At 50.0% G+C, this 22,681-nt stretch overlaps 1 protein-coding gene and 1 long non-coding RNA gene across 4 annotated transcripts in view; one reads left to right on the forward strand and one right to left on the reverse strand.

Annotated features, from left to right (window-relative positions):
- Positions 1-14,400, reverse strand: part of RUBCNL (rubicon like autophagy enhancer) — a 37,195-nt gene extending 22,795 nt beyond the window's left edge. Inside the window, exon 1 of one of the 3 annotated variants that reach the window (XM_077855689.1) lies at positions 14,326-14,400. Coding sequence is in view for 1 of the 3 variants with exons in the window: in XM_077855686.1 (XP_077711812.1) it covers positions 5,736-5,796 (61 nt within the window). In the remaining 2 variants the exon portion in view is untranslated. Of the gene's footprint in view, positions 1-1,013; positions 1,145-5,735; positions 5,973-14,325 lie in introns of those variants that run through there. The other 2 variants (XM_077855686.1, XM_077855685.1) reach the window with 2 other exon arrangements.
- Positions 12,571-17,624, forward strand: LOC144288058 (uncharacterized). The gene is made up of 4 exons (XR_013356013.1): positions 12,571-12,755; positions 13,028-13,164; positions 15,687-15,857; positions 17,092-17,624. It is a non-coding gene; the product is annotated as an uncharacterized LOC144288058 (long non-coding RNA).
- Positions 17,625-22,681: the final 5,057 nt, after the last annotated feature.

A 22,681-nucleotide genomic window follows, 5' to 3' on the forward strand; every position in this document is an offset into this window, starting at 1 on the left:
AAAAAAAAAAAAGAAAGAAAGAAAAGAAAAAGCCCTCGGACGCCTGGAAGGCTCAGCGGTTGAGAGCCTGGCCTTCTGCCCAGGGTGTGACCCCTGGGGTCCCGGGATCGAGTCCCACGTCGGGCTCCCTGCATGGAGCCTGCTTCTCCCTACCTGTGTCTCTGCCTCCCTCTCTCTCTGTGTCTCTCATAAATAAATAAATAAAATCTTTAAAAGGAATTAGAAGGCCACGAATCACAAGAGCAGCGGACGATTTACTGACTCTTTGGTGCCTTCCCTTAGGGATTCCAGGGGTTGTGTTTTGCTGTTTAGTTTGTTTCTTTGTTTAGGAGACCCGAGCCTCCGTCCACAGAAGTGCGAGGGCTCCCGGCTTTAACGACGCAGGTCTCCCACAGTCTTTGGGGGGCGGGGGGGATCGTGATTTGGGTTTTTTTGAGGTTTTGGTTTTGCAGTCCCACGGCTTCGGGCACAGGGCCGCGGGATGGGGGTGGGGAGCCTCGCGTCCATCCCAGGGCCGCAGTGCCCCAAGCCCCGCGGGCCCACGTGGCCTGGTCACCCCGCAGTCACCCAGCAGGCTGGGCACGGGCACCTCCCGGGGCGCACCCCCCCGCCCCCAGGGAATGCACCTGCCGCAGGGTCCGGGGCGTACCCAGGAGCCTCATACCTTCCAGCATGGGCCAGGGCACAGGCGGGGCACAGCACCTCTCAGGGCGCCCCCCCACCCCCCCACCTCCCGGGGATGCACCTGCCGCGGGGGGCCCGGGCCGCACCCAGGAGCCACGTACCTTCCCACACGGGAGGCGGCGGAGCAGCACCGCCCTCGGGCCGGGGCGCAGGCGGGGCACAGCACCTCTCGCCCCCCTCCCCCCCCCAGGATGCACCTGCCGCAGGGCCTCGTACCTTCCCGCGTGGGCCGGGGCGCAGGCGGGGCACGGGCACCTCCCGGGGCGCCCCCCCCCCCTCCCGGGGGATGCACCTGCCGCGGGCCCGGGCCGCACCCAGGAGCCTCGTACCTTCCTGCGCTGGAGGCGGCGGAGCAGCGCCGCCCTGGGTCCGGGGCGCAGGCGGGGCGGGGGGCAGCTCCCGGGGCTCCGGGCCCCCCTTGCCCCGGGGACGGGCCGGCCGGCGCCCCGGGGCCCCCGCGGAGGGCGAGTCTGGCCCCGGGCGCTGCGCGGGCGGCGGCTGCACCCAGGCGGCCCTGTGCCTCCGCAGCCTGGCGTCGGGCGCGCAGCGGGGCCGCTCGAGGTGCGGGGAGCTGCGCGGGCCGCCCGGGTCGCCGGGGCCCCTGCCGGCCCTCCCGCGGGCCTCCCCGGGGGCCTCGGGCCCGCCCGCCGACTGGGACACCATCTCCCGGGCTCGGGGCTGCAGGTGTCAGCGGCCGCGGGGCTAGCGGACTCGGGCCTCGAACTCGCCACGCGGCCGGCGGGCCGGGGCCGGGCAGCAGCGAACCTGCGAGGGGCAACAAACAAGAAATGGTTGGACACGCAGAGGACGGCAGTCATTGCTTCACTCCAAATCGTGGGAGGAAAAGAAACAAAAAACACACAGGTTTGTACTTGAGCCTGCACAACACAGTGAATTCCCCTTGGACTTCCAAGACTAGGTAAACGCATCAATCAATCAATCAATCAATCAGCAATAAAACTAGCAGCCAACACAGGAGGCCAGACACTGGGATAGAACGAGGTTATTTTTTATCTTTTTTTTTTTTTTTTTTTTTTTAAAGATTTCACTCATTTATTTATGAGAAACCCAGAAAGACAGAGGCAGAGACACAGGCAGGGAGAAGCAGGCTCCATGCAGGGAGCCCGACGTGGGACTCGATCCCTGGTCTCCAGGATCACACCCTGGGCTGAAGGCGGCACTAAACCGCTGAGCCACCTAGGGATCCCCAGGAATGGGTTTTCAAGGCCTAAAGATAATAATGGAAGTTTGCAGGATAGAGTCATAGACGCATACAGCTGATTAAACAAGCTGTGCATTCTTCCAATAAAATTGAAGGTCAAACCCCAAATGGGAATACCATTTGGAAGTAAAGGTGCACTTTCATCGTTTCTTGCTTTTATTTAGTCTGCGTGTGTATTTCTTTTCTTTTTTAAAGATTTTATTTATTCGTTCATGAGACCCACAGAGAGAGGCAGAGGCACAGGCCGAGGGAGGAGCAGGTCCCCGCTGGGAGCCGCATGCAGGACTGGATCCCAGGAGCTGAAGACAGATGCTCAACCGCTGAGCCACCCGGGCGTCCCTCTGTGTGTCCATTTCAACAAAGTAGACCGGCGGCATGTGAAACAGGACAACCACTAGCCCTAAAAGTTTGTTTTATGTAACTGAGATTACAATACTGAGTTATAGCAGCAAGAGCAATTGGTAAGTAGCTTTTCATAGCTCAAGAACACACTGTGAATCTAGACTCTCTATCTCCACTCCGGGCATGGAGCCTGACCCAGGGTTCGAGCTCACAACCCCGGGATCCTGATCTGAGCTGAAATCAAGAGTCGGCTGCCTAACCGACTGAGCCACCCGGGCGTCCCAGTTTGCTCGCTATTAAAAGCTTAGTGTTTAGCTCTAGAAAAGAAAAGTCCTGATGAAAAGGTCGAGAGCTACTCAAAGGCGGAGCACTCCGGTTACCGGGTCACCGTAGTCACAGGCCCAGCATGTGTCTCTCCACAGCTCCCACCCAAGCAACTGGGAACAGCAAAAAAAAGGTCCGAGGGGGAAGGCCCAGAGATGCAAGCAGTCGGCTTAGGTGAGCGGAGCACCACGGAAGGGTGGGAGCACAGCCACAGGGTGGTGAGCTGAGACTTTGCAGTCAGTCCCAGGGCTTTAACTACTCCCATTATGTATACGGGGTCTCCCCGTTCCCCCATCCCTACCCAGGCCTCCCCTGGGACCTCCGGCTGGCGTATCCTGCTGCCTCTCCGACACTCATCCAGGGGACATCACGAACAAACACATTCAAGCAGACTCTCATTTCCCCCAAAGCCAGTGCTCCCTGGTCTTCCCATCTCAGGAAACACCTGCCGGCTGCTGAAGCCCAAACTGGAAGTCGTCTCTGATCCTACCTGTCCCTAGGGCTCTCTCTCTCTCTCTAATCCATTAGCAAGTTCCTCCCTATAGTTGCCATCCCACCTAGGTTACCATCTTCTCCCACCTGGGCCTCCTTCCACCTGCCCAAAGGGTCTCCCTGCTTCTACTCTCGCCAACTTATAACCAAGAAGGACGCAGAAATCTCTTCTAAGCCTAAGTCAGGTGTGGTCCCCACCCCCATCACCCACCCACCCCCTGACGGCTTCCGGTCAAATCTGGACTGAAATCCAAAATCCTTACCTTGTCCCTAAGGCATGTCACGATCCTGTCCTGCAGACCGCTCTCACTCATCTCCGTCCACCCTCCATAAGCCCCAACCACGCGGCCAACGCTTACGGCCTACAAGCTGTCGCCCACCCTAATGGTGTGGTCCCAGTCCCTCTGGCCGGTGCCTCTCTTCCTCCCGCTGAGCACACATCTAGCTCCTCCCTGCCTTGCTGCATGCTTTGGTTGATGAATTACTTCCTCAAAGAACTCTTTCCTAACTACCTCCTTAAAGTAGTTTCCTAGCCGCTCGCTATCACATCACCTTGCTTAATTTTCATCAGAGTAGTCTCACTTCCTGGTATTTTTTTTTTTTTAGCTCCTTACTGTCATCCTCCTCCACCCCCTGCCTAGAAGCTCCATGAGAGCAGGGGTCCCGTCTGTTCTCCGCCAGGCCACAGAGTTACATACGGGATTGGGGGGGCGGGGGAGAGCTCACCAAGCTCATGGACTGAATGAGCAAACCCAACAAAATGGAAATAACGTCATGAGCTGGAGAGAAGACTTCTGTGGTGGGTACAGCTGTTCTGTCACGGTGGGAGAATTGTTCACACGAGGTATAGAAGCGAATCCATCATGTTTCCTAGAGATGCGACATGTTGCTCACCCAATGCTTACAAATACCCCCAGGAAGGTACATGTAAAAAATGTACTACGGCTCCTTAGGTTTTCTTGATTTGGGGGCCTCCCTTTCTAGGTCACACCTTCGGAAGTGACGCCTGTACATCCCTGAGATACATACAATACCGCGCAATACGCATCTGCCCCAAATCACCGCTCTCACCAAACATCACGAGGTGTGGCGGCAATTGCCATAACTCATCTGAAGCGCTTCGTCTTCCTTCTCCAAACCTCAAATCTCAGCTAGTGCCTCAATTTCTTTTCATCATGCATCTTCTCCTCTCCAATAATTTTGGGGTGTCGTAGTCACAAACACGGACCCTGACTGCATTACTGTGAAGTGCCCAAAACACAGAAGCCTAGAACAAACGAAGCACCCACCCTGCACCAGACAAACCCACCAATCCCAGAAATGATGTTGGAAACGACTTTATCCCTCCCAACCTTTTCCTAGGAATTCACAGACGTACGTCAGTCAGATCAGACTTACACGTGGGATCCTCTGTACATACACGTGGGCTCACTCTGGGCAGAATCTGCAATGGATCTTCTTCTCCCGACAAGGTCTTAAGGGTATATATCACTCTTAACTATGCTACCACTTTCTTTACTATTAATGTCTCAAAATTTACTTAACCAGACTCCTACTGACAGAAACTTATTTTCCGTTTTTCACTATCATAAGATATACAGCAACCAACATCCTGCTCACGTTGCTTGTTGTTGGTTTTCTTTCACTAGATTTCTTCTCTTACAGCTGCCAGTTTTAGTTCTGAGTCCACAGCTCATGATAATATCACTATTTCCACAAGAATGAAGCTGAAAGTCATGTTTTACGCTCATTTCTCTACATATCATAGCTGTCCTTGTGTGGGGAGATGATTGCAGATGTGAAATCACATTAAAAAAATGCACAGCCTCCAACCAACGATACGCAGCGGTGATCCCTGCGTGTTTTTTTAAGAAACAGACTAAAGGCAATAGTTCAAGAAGAATGATGTTATTTATGATCCTCCCTGATATGGAACTGACTTAACTGCACTGGGCAAAACAGACTTTCTTTTAAAAAGTAATTTCAGAAGCAGGTGCTTGCTCCACTTCCTTCTAGAAAGATGTTCTTGTTTCACACACATAATCGGCAGGTGTTGGCTTGTCTGGGTTACAAAACGAGAACATTTTAGAGCTGGAATAGGCCCAACGAGATGCAAAGGCACGTCTAAGGACACCACTGAGTCATGTCAGAGAGAGGATGAAAAGGCAGGTGGGACACTCATTAAGGAGCATGAGTTTCTCTGAGAGGGAGATTGACACAGGAGAGAGCAATGATTAGAAACCAAGTCCAAGCCCTGGTCCCGGAGGTCAACATCATCATTGCTTGATCTTTGGGGCAACAGATCATTCATGGGATACCATCGTATCATTGTGTTGCTTGTTATCGCCTTGCTCGTAGTTTGTTAATTATCCGATTAAACAACCGTTTGCTGAGCATCTACTACATGACTGGCATTTTTCTGTTTTGGAAGCCCGGGAGTAAAATGAGCGCTATGCTCCCCCCAGTCGTTTACATTCTGGTGGAGGAGAGACCGTGACCGAACCTATACGTTCACACGTTTTGGTGCCGATAGGCAGTAGGCACTATGAGTCTGAGCAATGGTTGGCTTCTTCCCAGGTGGGGTCTTTTGAATCACAGAGGCTTAGGTACAAAGGCAAAATCAATTTCCAAACACATTTTAAAGGGAGAGAAATCAAATTACAAAGCTTACCGTCATTTCTATCAGGAGTTTCCTGTTGAGGGTGAGCACAGGCCAGATTATTAGTTAACATATATAAAGCAGCAAAGGTCCTAGATGAAAAGAGAGACTCTTGGGTTCCCCCTGCCAAGTCATTCTGGTTGGGCCTCTGCCCATCAAAGTCAGTGTGGCTCTGTCAAGACTGACTGCATCACGAGGACAACCTCGGAGCCACAATGCCAACGGCAAAGACGCAACTTTTGCAAAAGGGGTGGACGACTCAGTTGGGCATGAGCCACCATGACCTCTATAGTGACCTCACAAAAGTCTTTCAGACCATAACCAGCCAGGACTTTGATGGCAGAGGAGCAGCTTTTAGCTGCTAATGCCCCTAACAATCTTAGAGTCACTCCATGAATAAGCACAAACGTGTCAGATTTAGGATTTAAGACTTTCTCTGTCCCAGCAAAACTACTAACTGAATACATCACTGGGAGCACTAAAGACTCATCTTAAATGTTACCTTCTCAGCGAGGCCTCCTTGGTCCCCCTAAAGGTCTAAGCAACTGTCCAGCCAGTACTTCCTCTCCCCCTTTCCACCTCTAGTTTCCCTACTCCTTAGCACTAATCCACATTTGATTTAACCTCAAAGACTAACACCCACTAGAATGTAAAATCTCTGAGCCTAACTTTTAAAAAAAAATTGTACTTTGGATATACTACTTTGTTCCCAGAACCCAAGACAGGGGCACCTAATAGGTGCTCAGCAAATTTATTCTTTGAGTGTGAATAAAATGACTGCAAGAAGGAATGAGCAAACAGTAGCTAAGTATGGTTCCGTTGGTTATTTCTGTTGCCCAAGAAAGAAAGTCAAGAACAGATGCCAACCTTTAGAAGAAATCAGAGATCACGACCCAAGATTTCTGTCCATCATTGCCTTAGAATAAAGGAAGTTGGAGAATAGAAATCATAAATAAGAGTGGAAGGGAAAGGTAAACTTCGTTTACGCCAATTTGGTGGTGCCTTACAGAGCATGCTCAGGAATAAGCAAACGCGAGTGAACAGACAGCTTGTGAGCTATTTGGGGTTAACGCAGTTCCCCAGTCCTCTTCCCATCTTTCAGTATCTACTTCCCTTCACGCTTTGACTTTAAACAAGACTCGCATCCCCGAGGATGTCGACAGACTCAAACTATCACTTGTCACACAGAAACCGCCAAGATGCCCAATGGAGTGGCTCCACAGGTTCCACCAAATGGCCAGGAATCAGAGTCCCCTGCCATTTTCATACAGCTGCAATGTCACCCACAACACATGCTGGACTCTGTGTTCTAACACGATGTGCACCAGGAAGGAAACAGGGCTATATTGCAATGGGGGCTGGTGGCATCATATGGACTCCTCTCTGACCAACTTAACCTTTGGCAATGACCCTGAATTTTGAAGGTCTGCTGTCAGAAGGACAGAAGGACAGAAAGTAAGTATGACAAATGGGTGGGGTGAGAAGGGGGAAGACCCAACAAAGGCAAAGACCAAGGAACGCCAGATACTTTGCCCAATAAAACCGCAAGGTTGCCCAAGATACACAAATGACTAACTTCCTGTGGTCACTGCGTATGTCAGTATGTCACACTTACCGCTCTCATTCTACACAATGATACCATGAAATGTTTCAGGTATTATGCTGATTTGGGGACTGAAATAAAGAACATTAGGGGACTTGCCCAAAGCCTCACCATGAATAACTACCAGAAGGAGAACAAAAACCAAAAGTCTGATACCTGATCCAAAGCTCCTTCCACTGATATTTACATGTGCCATTTGGGCTGAAATTAGGATATTTTTAATTTCATTGGCAAAGTCATATTAAGAATTTTCTCATGAGATCTGTCGCAAAACAAAGGATTAAGAACCACACCACTATATTTGATTCCATGTTTTTAGAATACCATGCCTGGAATTTTATGATTATACCTGTTCATAAAAACAAACAAACAAACAAAACCATTGTACATACATCTCCAATATGGGACTATTTATTTACAAATCTTGGGATCCCTGGGTGGCTCAGCGGTTGAGCATCTGCCTTTGGCTCAGGGCATGATCCTGGAGATCCGGGATCGAATCCCGCATTGGGCTCCCTGTGGAGCCTGCTTCTCCCTCTGCCTGTGTCTCTGCCTCTTTGTCTCTCATGAATAAATAAATAAAATCTTAAAAAAAACTTTATATGTGCACAGCTCTTCTAATATACTATGTAACTTAAAAAGTCCTGAAAATATCATTTTGTTCTTCCTTTCCAATAAATCATCTTGCAGCCTAAAAATACATACCACCACTCAACTAATGTTTTACTTAAAACCTTCCATATAAAAAAACCCCACAACAAACAAAAAATTGCCTCTCTACGTGGATATGAAACAACTGAATAAGACAAAAATTTACCCAAAGTAGGGGTAGGTACCTATCCTTGAATGATGGCGAGGTTCCCATGTTTGGGCAAAATCAAATGGGGAGCCATATCAGAAAACAGTCTTGCAGTTCCCCAAATAGTTACACATGCAGTTACCATTTGACCTAGCAATTCCTCTCCTGGGTACGTACCCGAGAGAGTGAAAGTACATGTTCACATGAGAACTTGTGCACAAATGTGAACGGCAGCATTATTCAGAATAGGCAAGAAAATGGAAACCACCCACACGTCCAGAGACTGATGGTGGGGCGAGCAAAGCGTGTAACAGCGGGGTCGTTGGGCCGCAATACGAAGTGAAGTGCTGAGACACGCTGCAGCACCGACAGGCCCTGAAAACAATATGCGTAGTCCAACAGCCCGTCCCAAAAGATATTTCATTTCATACTGATAGGTACTTTTTTTTTTTTTTAATGAAATGTCCAGAATGGGGAAAGCCATAGAGGGATTTATTTATTTACTTATTCAGAGAGAGAGAGAGAGAAAGGCAGAGACAGGCAGAGGGAGAAGCAGGCTCCATGTAGGGAGCCCGACATGGGACTCGATCCTGGGTCTCCAGGATCACACCTCAGGCTGCAGGCGGCGCTAAACCGCTGAGCCACCCGGGCTGCCCTACAGGATACATCTTTGGGGATCTCAACGCTAATGAGGACACATATCTGCTGCATATACTAAAGCCACTGAGCTGTACACTTTAAAAGCAGCACTTAAAAAAAAAAATTTATTTATTTGAGAGGAGGGAGGGAGGAGGAGAGCAAGAGGGAGAGAGAATCCCAAGCAGACCCCAAGCTGAGCATGGAGCCCTAGGCGGGGCTCCATCTCATGACCCTAAGCTGAATGAAGCCGAGAGTCGGAGGCTCCACTGACTGAGCCACCCGGGGCCCCTGCACCGTACAATTTAAATGGGTGAATTGTAGGTTATGTGACTCCTATCTCAATCTCGATAATGTTGTCCAATACAACGAAATGGGAAGAAGTTCCCTTCGTCATCCTTCAAGAAGGTCTAGGAAAGGGCACCTGGGTGGCTCAGTCGGTTAAGCGTCTGCCTTCGGCTCAGGTCAGGATCCCAGGGTCCTGGGATGGAGCCCCGCGTCAGGCTCCCTGCTCCGTGGGGAGCTTGCTTCTTCCTCGACCTCTGCCGCTCCCCCTGCTGTGCTCTCTCTCTCTCTCTCTCTCGCTCTCTCGCTCTGTCAAAAAATAAATAAATACATACATGTGTAGGGCGCCCAGAGAGTGCTGGTATCACATGGGCTGCGGGGATCAGAGGAGCACCAGCTGTAGGTCAGGCTGCACACAACGGCACTGAAAGTTCAGGGGAAACAGAGCGTAGATCAAGGGAACACAGAACATAGACGCCTGAAGTAGGCAGGGAGGAGACAGGGGAAGTAGAAGTGAAATTGCCACAACTGAACTATCTAGAAAAAGAAAAGAGGAAAAAACACAAAAACTGAGAGCTGGTAAAGATGACTTCATGAGTGTGATGACAACCAGTCACTGGGCACTCGCTGGTCACCGCACCCTACACGACTGTCCAGACCGCCACCCTCGTCCTCAGACCAGCACCGCCAGGCAGGTTGTGCAGGTCCCACTGTACAGATGGGAAACAAAATCAACGCAGCTCAGTAGTGTGCTTACGTGGGACTAAGTGCCCATCTTTGAGAAACATACACAGACGTACGTAGAAATCATTTCTGGCAAAGTCATACCGTGGGAAGAGCCAGCAGGGGATACGGATGACACCCAACTGGCCATGGTGAGAACCGTTGAAAATGGGAGAAGGGTACATGTCCTATTCCCTGTGCTTTTAAGTTTGAAATTTTCCATAAGCAAACTCCCTAGGTAAAAGTTTTTAAAACAACAACAACAACAGGGGCACCCGGGTGGCTCAGTCGGTTAAGCGTCTAACCTTGATTTCCACTCAGTTCGTGATCCCAGGGTCATGAGATCGAGCCCGGGGCGTGGAGTGCACTTGAGATTCTCCTTCTTCCTCTGCGCCACCCCCACCCCCTGCCTCGTTTTCTCTCTCTCTCTCTCTCTCAGAGAAAGAGTAAAAAAACAACAAATTAAAAGAAAAGAAAGAATTCCACATTGCTATATCTGTCCATGTACCCCTGGGTACCTGTCTGACCTCCTTATCTACTACCTCTCCATCCCCACAGCTCTATACTCTTCTGCACCCCTACACCCATCTAGACTCTTCTACATGAACTCCCATCTCTATTCGAATTTACCTTTGGAATGAGACGTTTTTCATAGCCCTTTTTAAAACTGCATCCCTAAGGGGTGCGCTATCCTCATTTACTGTCCTATTTTTTTTCCCCAAGAGCACTCATCTTTTATTATCTTGGCCATCATCATCAGTTGATAACTGACACTTACATGGCTTTTACTGTCTGCCTGGCACTGTTCTAGATGCTTCTACACACACACACGATCCTTCTAATACTTTATGAGGTAGCTATAACAACACTATTTTCATTTTACAGGTGAGAACTCGAGGCACAGCTTGTAAATGGTGCATTTCACCTCCAGGCAGTCTTGCTCCCAAGTTTACATTCTTCCCCATAACAGCACAGGGGTAAAGGAAAGACCTTCAAATCTCACGGACCCAAAGATTTCTCCAGAACATTAAAATTTATCAAGCAGGACGGGACTGCTGGCAATGTCATGCTTACCTCCCTTGGCCCGAATCTCCACAGACACTAAGAGTTTAAATGAAGGGTGAGCAACCAAAACCAAAACCAAAACCAAACCAAACCAATCCAAAAAAAAAAAAAAAAAAATCCAAAAAACACATTTTACATACGTCATGAGACAGTTCAAATGATTTGATGATTGAGTCGTATCCTTAAAATACCCTTAAAATGTGCATAAACAAGAGTTCAACTCCTCTGACATACCGTATTTAAAAGAGCTATCCTGCAAGCTGTCTTCTAAGAACAATTTCCAAAGAAAGAGAGAATAGGGAAGGACTTTACATATATTTTCCAGATAGTTTTCTCTGACCCACCACAGATTGCTGAAATAAAAGAATGTAGAAAAGTGAAAGGATAAAAAACAAAAACCACCAAAACCCCCACCCTGCCCTCCATCCCGAAATCAACAAGACAAAAAGCACCTGCCGGCGGGGGGTGCTTTTCATTGTGACCTACCCCCCAAAAGCTCTGAGGTCTGATTTACATTTATTATTATTATTTTAATAAGTGTAAAACTAAGGCTCCAAGAACAGAACTCAAGTTTTGTTGTTCTTTTTTTAAAAATGTAATTTCCAAACATTAATAGTTGGGCAGATCACATTTACGTGTGTAGATTGTTTTGGCTTTTTCTCCTTTATCATTTTCCAGCCTACTGTTAATGAAGACAAAAGCCACTTGCCTCTGAAACTTCTTTTTCACTTGCTGGATTGGTTTCTCTTTCACAATTCACACTTCATGTTCCAGCGAGAAGTAAAGCATTCCTTCAAGATAGGATTATTGTGACTATTTTGTGGATGAGAAAACGGAGGCCCAGAAAAAGGAAGTAAAGAGGAGACCACCTAGCAACGGCAGCAAGCTCAGCACTGGGGACCTGGAGCCTTGCTCTCGCCCTCAATGCTGCCTCTATGTATGTGGGAGATAAAACCCAGTACATAAGTTAAGAAAAAAAAAAACAAAACCCACACACAACGGTCCCCATCAAATATAATTTTATGCCAATCTGAGAAATTCTCCACTTACTAGCTGTGTGACTTTGGGCAAGGCACTTAACCTCTCTGTGTTTCAGTTTCTTTATAGACTGTTGTGAGAACTCAATGAACTGGAACATGCATATAATCAGGCGGACACACAATATTCAATAAAATTTAGCTTTATCATCACTATCAGTGTTATTTTATAAAGATTTGTAGTTCAGCATATACAACAGCACAATTAAGGAGGCTTAGTTTTACTTCTCAACTTTGTAAATGAGTCACCTCTCAACTCCTTTTAATCAGACTCTTAAAAAAAATTTTTTTTAATTTATGTATTCGTGAGAGACGCAGAGAGAGGGGCAGAGACACAGGTAAAAGGAGAAGAAGGCTCCCTGTGAGGAGCGGATGCAGGACTCGATCCCAGGACCCCGGGATCAAGGGCCTGCATCTCAGGACCCCTGGGCCTGGGCCGGAGGCAGAGGCTCAGCCTCTGAGTCCCCCCGGGGTGCCCCACAACTCCTTTCAATTAAAATGAAAAATCAATCTCACTGGGGGGGGGGGGGCACTTGACGGGATGAGCACTGGGTGTTAAACTATATGTTGGCAAATCGAACAAAATTTAAAAAATACAAGAAAAAAAAAAAGAAAAAGAAAAACCAATCGGAGGCCTTGGTGGCTTTGTCCCGCTTACCTTATTTTATCTTTTTAGAACAGATACAACGTGACACGCAGGCCTTAGTCCTGCTCTCCTTTACAATAGCTGGGAATCGCTTATTTACAAAGAGCTGCTTAAATTGCAACAGTCACACAAGCAAACCTGTGACCTTTCCTTTCCATATTAGCAACAGGAATCTCCACTTAGGAACAAGGGAAACTGCTCTGGCGGGCAGTGCCACTAGCTGTGTGCCCTCAGACTGGTGGGGACGACCTGTTAGCAAGCAGGGTGACTCTTTCTTTAGCTCCTGCTTCTTCCAGGGATCGTTCAAACGGAAATGCTGATTCTCGCAGAGTGACCCTTGGCTCTGACATTGTTTTCCCCTTATCAGAAACCAAGAACTCTGACTCCAGAAGGCCAACCCTGTTTTCGGTGCTCAAAGGTTTCCTGTAGGGCACGTCAAGTCAAATCAGATCCACCCCCCTGCCCCCCCACCCCCACCAGAGGTCACTACCAATTTGTCAACTTTCTTAGCCTCTCAGGCCCTGGAGAAGATGAGGAAGGCAAAGTTCCCGTCCCCTGATGGGTCCCCTGATGTGTCCCCTGATGTGCTGGGAAGAGGAGCTGCGGCCAGACACGGAGAAACAGGCACATCCTGCTACCGAGGGCAGGTAAGGGGGGGGGGGGAGGGGGGAAGGTGAGTACCACCCCAAGCGGCCGCCCCAATGCTCCCCTGAGGCTGTCCTGCTGGGCCAGGAAGGGGCGTGGGCCGCACGGTGAGACCTCTGTGTCCACCCCACGCTGCAAGCCCTGCCAAGCGCGGCCCTGCCCGACCCCCCCCCCCCCCACGGGGAAGCAGGGCAGGGACGTTCCCTCACTCAGCACACAGGCGCCCAAGGGAGACCCTCGGCCCCCCCAGCCCTCCTGAGACACCTTCAGCGCAAACATCTTTCCGGGGGCGCCGCAGGTGGGTCTGGAAGGCACCCCTTCCTTTTAGCCCTCAACCCAATGAGTAACCCCTCTTGTGAAGGTTCTCGACGCTCTCCAAGCTGACAGCGTCCAGGATCGCGGGGGAGGGGGGTCGGGGAGGCGGGGGGGTGGGGTGGGGGGAACCTCCCCGTGGCCATCTCAGCAGGTGCACCCCCCCCTCATCTCAGCAGGTGCACCCCCCCCCCCCCCCCGCCGCCCCTGGTCATCTCAGCAGGTGCACCACCCCCGCCCCTGCCCATCTCAGCAGGAGCACCCCCGCCCCCCCCGCCATCTCAGCAGCTGCTCCCCCCACCCCCGCCCCGGCCATCTCAGCAGGTGCACACACCCCCCCCCCCCCGGCCACCTCAGCAGGTGCACCCCCGCCCCGGCCACCTCATCAGGTGCACCCCCCCCCCGGCCATCTCAGCAGGGGCACACACACCCCCACCCTGGGGCCGCTCGGACCGCCCCCGGTGCCGCGCTCTCGGGCTGTCCCCAGCTCGCCCAAGCAGCCACACGCGTGGTGGTCGCCACGAGACGCCCAGAGGTGTGGGCGCCGTGGGGAGGGGACCGCCCAGCCCCCGCCGGCCCTCGCCATCGCCGGGCGCGCTTCTGGGGAAGCGACAAAAGCCGCCGCGGCCGAGCGCGGCGCGGGGCCCGGGGCTCTGTGCTCCCGCGGAGTCGCCCACATCCGCCGCCCCGAGGTCCCCGCTCCCGGCCCCGGGTCGCGCCCCCCTGCGAGTCCGTCCCCGGCAAACCCGCCGCCCGCGGGGGAGCCCGTGTCCACGCGCTCGCGCTGCCCTCCCCGCGCCCCTCGCCGCCCCTCCCCGCAGCACCTGCACCCCCCGCCCGGGCCGCCTCACCCCTGCTCTCCAGGTGGGCGCCGTGAAGCGGGGCGCGGAGGGGCAGCGGCGCCTGACGGGCCGCCCCCCGTGCGGAGCCACCGGGCGGGCCCCGGAGGACGGAGCCGGGACGCGCTGGGCCCCCGCGCGGCTCCACCCCCGCGGCCGAGCGCTGGGGGCGCGGGCCGGGCCAGCCGGGGTCCCGCCCCGGTTCCTCCCCCAAGCCGCGCCCTGCCCCCTGGGGGGCCCACCGCGCCCTCCGCCGCGCAGACCCGAGCAACGCGGACCTGGGGCCCGGCCCCCCGCACCTGCTGCTCGCCGAGCCCCGCCGGGAGCCCCCCTCCCGGGACCTGGCGGCAGCACCCACCCCCCACCCCCACCCCAGGTCGGCGCGTCCTGCTGAAGCCGGGGTTTGCGGTTCCATCACACCTGGGCCGGGGAGCATCCAGGTGTGATGGATCCAGGTGGACGCTGCGGAGAAGCCGCCAAGCCAAACCCAAAGTGCTCACAATTCGAAACCCGAGCCCTAAGGAAGGGTCAGGAGGCTGCGTGCCCCGCGGCCGTCCCTTCCAGGCGCCCCAGCAGCGCCCCGATCTCTCCCGGGGCGGGGGTCTCAGAGTTACCCGCCCTGGTAACAGAGGCCGGCCAGCCTGTCTGCTGGCTGCAAGCAACCTGCCCTCGCTTCCTTGGTGGCTTCTAGGTTGTGGAACCAGGTGGCAGGTAACGGGGCCTTGGTTTTGCTGGATGGCTCTGCAGAGCATCCCTGTCCCTGGCACAGCCGCAGTGGGGTGGCCAAGGCGCAGCTCCGGGAGTCCCCGCTCCAGGCAGACGGTGGGGTCCGCATCAGCGCCCCTAGACAAGCTAGCTGCCCGCCCCCCCACTCCTGGGGAGCCTGTTTGGAGGCCTAGGAAGGCTTGGACCTGAAAGGAGTCTGGACTTTGGAGGTTCTGCCCCAGGAATTCAGATGGGCTAAAGGCAGATTGGGAAGGGCTTCCTTTACATTGAAAGGAAGGAAGGAAAAAGGGAGGAAGGAAGGGAGGGAGGGAGGGAGGGAGGGAGGGAGGGCAGCCCATGGATGTGCACTGCCTGCCTTGGTACCAGGTTCCAAATTATTCTGAACTATCCTGTGGACATCGCTGAGAATAAACAGATCACCTGCTTCCATTTCACAAAGGAGAAATCTGTGTGTAGAAGAGGTTAAGTTACTTGCCCAAGGTCGCACAGCTGGTAGAGCACGGTCGGGCTTTAAAGACCCAAGTCCAAGGCAAGAAAAACATTCTCGGAAAGGCACTAGGAGATTTTTAGACCAAGATGGCAAGGTTTGGGCAGTTCCCCCTTGAAGTCACTTTGACACCATCTTTTTTTGTTTGTTTGTTTTGAAGATTTTATTTATTTATGAGAGACAGACGCAGGCAGAGGGAGAAGCAGGCTCCATGCAGGGAGCCCGAGGTGGGACTCGATCCCGGGACTCCAGGGTCAGGCCCTGGGCTGAAGGCGGCGCTACACCACTGAGCCACCCGGGCTGCCCACTTTGACACGCTCTTTACCAGAAGGTAAGTAGGCCGGCCCCTGCGCTTCTCTGCAGGCCTCTTACAGACTTGAACGTGCCCACTCGCTTATCACAGATAAAGGAAGCCCACGTTCTGGAAAAGTATCTCTACAACGAAGAAAGAAAGCTCAAGGACGGGTTTTGTTTTGTTTTGTTTTGTTTTCATTTAAGAAATACTCACTGGAAACCTACTGTCCCCTCTGGGATTAGAGTCCTGGAAGTAGGATTTCCCAAGTCCTGCTGAGGGTGGGCGTCCCAAGACTACCTAGTGTTAGCTGTTCAATTCTGAGAACATCGCCGACCATCACCAGCCACAAACCACCTGGGAAAAGCAGAGGCTGGTTTTCTCTTTCATGGGAAGGTCATCCTGCAGGTCGCTGTGCCCTCCACGCCGCAGGGCCCAGGGGCAGTGAGACCATTGGGAACACCCCACTTCAGCTGGGTGGGCCCAGGCCCAGCACCCACGGGTCACACACAAGGCTCCACTGTGGCCAAGACAGCCTCGGAGGAGACGGGAAGCCGGCAGCTGCCTGCCCCAACCCAGCCAGACTTCACGAGAGGTGACTTGTGCCATGAGCAGGGCTGCGACCCTGGTTCTGAGCTCGCCCGACCACATCAGTACAGGAGAAATCATCTCTGTGCAAAGCAGGGAGGGAAAGAGATAAACTGATACCATCACAGCCGTCCAGGGAAGGGGGTAGGATCCCACCCGAGAGGGAGGTTAACACAGCGACAGGGAGTCAAAGAACCCAGGGAGGCTGCATTTGGCTTGCCTCGGTTTCTTTTCCTCCTTTCTGTCTGAAGCACCCGTTATCCACAAAAGGGCACATCTGGGTGACTGCCTGAGGAGCCTAGATAGGCAAATTCATTGAGGCAGAAAATGGAATAGAGGTTACCAGGGACCGGAGGAGGGGAAGTGGGGAATTATTGGTTTATGGGCACAGTTTCTTTTTGGGATGATAAGGAAGTTCTGGAGATGGATAGGGGGGATGGTGGCACATGGTTGCAAATGTACTTAATGGCACTGAAATGCATACCCACAAACAGTTAAAATAGTAAATTTTATGGTATGTATATTTTACTATAGTGAAGTATATATGCATGTGTGTATGTATATACATGCATGCAAATATATATTGAAAATATATGTATTATAATGTTACAATGTTATATGTTATATATATGTGTGTGTGTGTTTATATTTGTGTGTGCCTATATATATATATATGTCTGACTAGCTGAAGCCTGAGTTGTTCCTGATGGTCTCACTGTCCCAGGCCCTGGGGCATGGAAGGCACTGTGACCTGGAAGATGACCTTCCCCATGAAAAAGAAAACCAGCCTCTGCTTTTCCTGAGTAGTTTTATTTTATTATATATAATAAATGTATATGTAAATAATAAACATTTATACATTATAGATACTATTTGTATATGTTAAATATAATGTGTGTTATATTCTTTAACATATAATGTGTTACATCATGTATCTATTAATGTAATATATAATAGATAGTGTATATTAATGTTAATATGATGTGTGCTGTATATTAAATATATATAATGGGTGTTATGTAATATAATGTGTGTTATAACACACTATATATGTATTGTGTTAAATATGTGTGTTTTATCTGTATTATATGTAAGTATATATATTACATACATATTTGAGATCTGTAAAAAAAAAAAACAAAAAAAATATTTGAGATCTGTTATCATGATGTCTTACTTCTTTGGAATAAAAACCCAAGTAAAAGCAATATGCCAAGAGATGGCTTCTGCCCCTGGAAACTCTTTTCGTGAATTTTGTCCTACCTTACTTTGCTTTCCTTTAGGGGTGCCAGGGCCTCGCTTCTGGGTTGTAGCACCCCTCATTCAGAAGGAAGAGTAATCCTGCCACTTTGCTGCTTGCTTCTGCTGGCGATCGGTGGCTTTGGGGGGTTGTGAGGGGCATATTCAGAAGCGCCACGTCCTGCAAGAGGCTCTTTACCTTTCAGAGAAAGAAAGCCAAAACGGGTTCAGAAACAAATTGAGTAGATTTCAAGCCCTAACTGACTTCATTCCATGATTCATGAACCAAGCAGCATCCTTTCCAGCTAACAGAAAGGAGCTCCGAGGCTCTGTACAAAAATGGAAGGTTTTTTTAAAGGCAGAAAGGGGGCGGGCCAAGGAAGTCAAACAAAAGGAAGGATTATTTCCAGCAAGATCCCTTTCGTCTGGGAGAAAGGCAGGGGCTTATCACGCAGACTAACCTCACTAGCACTGACCATTTCATTGCAGATTGACTGGTTGAAGGACACGTTCCCAGGCGTAGCCGAAACCCTAATGAAACCTCGGTTTACTCTTGTGGGGCCAAGTGACTCCATTTCAGGCCTGTTGTTCCTTCTGTAACAAACCAGCAAAAGGATTGTGGGCTCTGGTGAAAATGTGGTTTGCTTCCAGCCAACCAGGAATACCAGACACGCATACCCAAGGTCAGCCTGTTCCAGGGGGGATGACAAGATGAAGGGCATGTGGCCTCAGCCTGACAAATAATCCGTAAACCTTGTCCCCAGTCCCTCTCCTCCACTTTCCATTCCACAGTTCCCACTCTTCCTCTATGAAAATACCCTCAGCAGGGCTGGGAGAACCACCAGCTGCACCTGTTCTGTGGTCTCTTTTCACAAGCTCTGCAGTGTACGTGAACACGGGGGTTCGCACATGAGTGCCGTGGTGCATAGTCATCTGCCTTCAGGACTAAAAATTGTAAGTGGTTTGTATGCTGTCCTGCACTCGAGGCTGTGGACCGAGGAGGACCTTACTCAATTCTGAATTTCCTCCCCCACAACCTCCTTCCCGTGGGCCTGGTCCCGTACTTCTCATGTTTCTGGTGTTCCATGTATTTGTTAACTGCTCACGTAGCTTGTGGGGTGTGATTTGAATGCCGTCCTACGAAAGAGAAAGACCCTGGGCTTCGATTATCTCATGTTTGGGAACACTTAGTGTCCAACGTTCGGTTTCTTAGTCAACACGTGAAGTGTCCTTTACTGTGATCTCAACCCAATTTCCAGTCTCTTCTCTCACTTGGGCCTCAATTACCCTAAGATCCTCAATGGCCCACCGATTGTTCTGGGAACATTCTTTGCATTGTCCTACCTTTATACCTCAAGCCATCGACCACATCTTATATTTTTCACATTGAGCTGACCTGGGACTTCTATGTTGCTTGCCTGATATTTTCATTTGCCTTTCGGATAGCCTTCTAGCCGAGGTTAGACCATTCATTCCTTAAGTCATTTCCACATGGACTGTTTGACAAGGAAAAGCTAAGCCTAGATTAAATCCTGTGTGGCTGGTGAGAATCTTTCTCCATAACCTGGATACCAAGAAAAAAAAAAAAAAGTTACCTGGTTTTTCTAATTTTTTTTTTCAGGATCAGATTTAGTTGGCTCAGTATCCCTACTTGAAAAAGTAGCAAGAAAAATCCACCACGCGCTGGAGAGCCTCACCCCCTCCTTGGCGTTTCTCAAGAGCTCAGGTACCTGTGTGACATCTGAGGAAAGACTTCTGGTTTCTTCCATCAAAGTTGCTGCAGAGATTCTCAATTTTGAAATCTTTTAATTGGAGCAGTTCCATGCTCTACGCCGAGTGTGGGTACCAAGATGCTTCACAAGTCTCTTAGGGGTCCAGTCACTCAGCATTCAAATGCTACCCCTTCAGAGAGTCTGTCCCTCTCTCACAGACCCTCTCTGCCCTTCCCATTAAAAAAAAAAAAATCTTCCTCTTTTTGAAGAAGCCACTTGCCACTCAGGCAACTCCTGCCTTTCTTAATTCCAATTAAGTTAAACACGAAATCTCTTAGCTCCACCCTGGGCTACTCAAGGCCCTACTGAGCCTCTTCAGGGAGATGAGAGAACAGTGGTCTCATTCATTTGGATTTTTCTGCAAAGCATTAAGAATAAAATAAGTGCACTGCTCAATAAATTATCATGAACAATGACATAGAAATTAAATTCTCAACAAATTATTTTGCCACATTAAGTTACAATCTTTTAATGTGCCAGTAAAATGAACACCAGCGGAGACTGGTGTCCAGTCTGGAGAGAAGTGAGCGGAGATGGAGCCAACCATCAGCTTCTCTCTCCTCTTGATTCATTTCATCAGCCGTTAAGCCGTTTAGCCTGACTTGATGCTCTAATCTCATGCTCTCCAGGCTGGCTTCTACTTAAAAGTAGACTTTCTGTATCAATTTACCTACAGGGAAGGAAGGTGCATACCAGCCACCATGGGCGTTCCCACCTACTCTACTTCCCCAAAGTTCTATCTTTCATAGTAAACAGTAATAAATTATCATTCCTCCCTACCTATTAATTGCCAGTGGGTTTGGTTAAATTAAATCAGGCCCTTAAATAAATAAATAAATAAATAAATAAATAAATAAATAAATAAATAAATAAAATAAATCAGGTCCTGTAAATGGGAGAGTCATGGTCCCCCAAAGACATCCACATCCTTATCCCCGGAAATCCCCGGAACCAGTAATTATGTTACATGGCAAAGGGGAATGTAGGTTACAGATGGAATGTAGGTTGCTCATCAACTGACTTTGAGATGACAAGATTATGCTGGACCTTTCACATGTCCCAATATGATCACAAGTAAATAAAAGAGGGGGGCAGGAAAGTCAGAGCCATGCAACGTGACAAAGACCTGGCTAGCCATTCCTGGCTTTGAAGATGAAAATAGGCCAGGAGCCAAAGAATGAAGGCAACTTCCAGAAGCTGGAACAGACAGGGAAGTAGATTCTTCTCTGGTGCCTCCAGAAGGAACGCAGCCCTGCTGACACCTTGATTCTGACTCCATAGCACCCGCTTGAGACTTCCGACCTCCAGAAATGCACGATAATAAATCTGTATTGTTTTAAGTCACAGACTCCAAGAGACTGAGTGATTTTGCTTGCACTGATGAAATGCAGGTTTTGGAGCAGCATTGTAGAGTCTTTGCCAAGTGGTTTCCTGGATTCCATTGGAAATATCTCAATTCTTTTTTCCTCTCTGATCATCAGAGAGAAACATCACATGGCCATCTTAAAAATATCTGCCGAATAAGTAAATTTTGGCAAAATATGGAGCCTGTAAGCCACGACTGGTGTACCTCTGATAGCCTGGAACCCTAAGGATAACCATCTCTCTCCTGAGCTGGCTGTGAGCGAAGGCCTCTGCTATCAAGAACTTGGTAGTTAAATTATACGGACGTGAAGTAACAGAGAAACTTGTGACGATAATACCCAGTTCTTTCTCCTGCTTGCAGAGAAAATGTGGATTCAATTTAAAAATAAATGCCAGTCCTAGCAGACAGTAGTGACTTCTCTCACAAGAGGAAGCTTCATTTGGACTCTGCAGTGTGAGGAAGTTCTTTAGGCTGGGGGGTGAAAGAGCTTGTGACATTCTTGTCAATACAGCTGACACCCATATCACGTACAGCATGGAACACTGGGCCTCTTTGAAGAAGGAGAGACAAGCAGAGCATTTCAATGAACCATTACAACAGTTGGCCAACTTAGAAGGGCTCCCAAGAGTCCTGTTGTCATTCTCTGGTGTTGGAGCTACTGTCAGCGAGTCAAATCCAGTGTAAACACAAAGGTCCCTTGAAAAATACCACTAGTTGAAAGTTGCTGACTCAAGAACCTTCCCAGGGCGAGCTCTGCTTCTTGAATTCAGCTGTGTGCAGAGCTGACATGCTGACCCAGCCACACGCACATTCACTGCCCTTCCCGGGGCCACGGCACCACTTTCTTATGTTCATCGCCCCTAACTAGTGCCATATTTCCCTGGCTTTAAGACAGTCCTGTTTCAATGAGCAGAGATATGTGCAACACGGAGAAGAGAAAGTTTCCTGTTGAGCTTGGGTGGAGCACACAAGGGAAGAGTGAGGGGAGGAGGCTGGCAGTGGGAGTCCAAGGCCATGTGAAGGTGTTGGAGTCTTAGCCTAGGGACAGGGGAGCTACTAAAGAGCTCTGGATGGTGGGACGGGATCAGGTTGCGAGCCTGGTGATGTTTGCACTTTCCTTCCTTTGTGATCTAAAATGTCTCAAGTTCTCCAACTCCCACGTGCATGGGAATCCCCTTGCGTCTTGAAAAAGTGCAGATTCAGTGGTCCTCAGGAGGAGCCCCACATGCTACAGCAAGCTCCTTGGGGATGTCACGGCTGCTGAGCTGCAGGCCACACTTCCAGTAGCAAAGGCCTGAACAGAATCACTTGTGAGATCCACCACTGATTTTTTTTCCAGAGCCTGTAAGAAGGCAAGGGAGCAGCTGGAGGGCACACACAAAGCTCTTTTCCAATCTTCAAATAGCTGTGTGTTTTCCTGGGGTGATCTAATAGCCTGGGCAGAGAACATTGTGGCCATGCCCTTAGTCATTCTTTCTGAGCTCTTCGTTTGTTCTGGACCATTACTCAGAACTCCCTGTCTCATCCTGCTCTCCATGCGCTTTGTTACAAATAGGAGTTCAAATTCCTTTTTTTTTTTTCCTCATGTCTTAAGTGGGATTGACTATTCCGTTTCTTGAGTTGACGTCAAGCCAAGAACACCCGATTCTTCAAAAATGATCACCATGCCTCCGTCCGGATGATTTAGAGATGTGAAGGAAGGCTGCAAAAAAAAAAAAAAAAAAAAAGAAAGAAAGAAAGAAAAATTAGATTCCTTCAAATTGAGGCTGCAGAGGGAAACACAGGACTTGTCAAGCATTTGTGTCATCAGTACGGCATAGCCACACACGAACGACACAGTAAATGTAAAGTACTGAGCACAATGTCTAGTACACAGGAAGCATCCGACGTATGACTTT

This window comes from Canis aureus, chromosome 17, assembly GCF_053574225.1.
Source record: "Canis aureus isolate CA01 chromosome 17, VMU_Caureus_v.1.0, whole genome shotgun sequence".
In the NCBI taxonomy this organism is placed as follows: domain Eukaryota; kingdom Metazoa; phylum Chordata; class Mammalia; order Carnivora; family Canidae; genus Canis; species Canis aureus.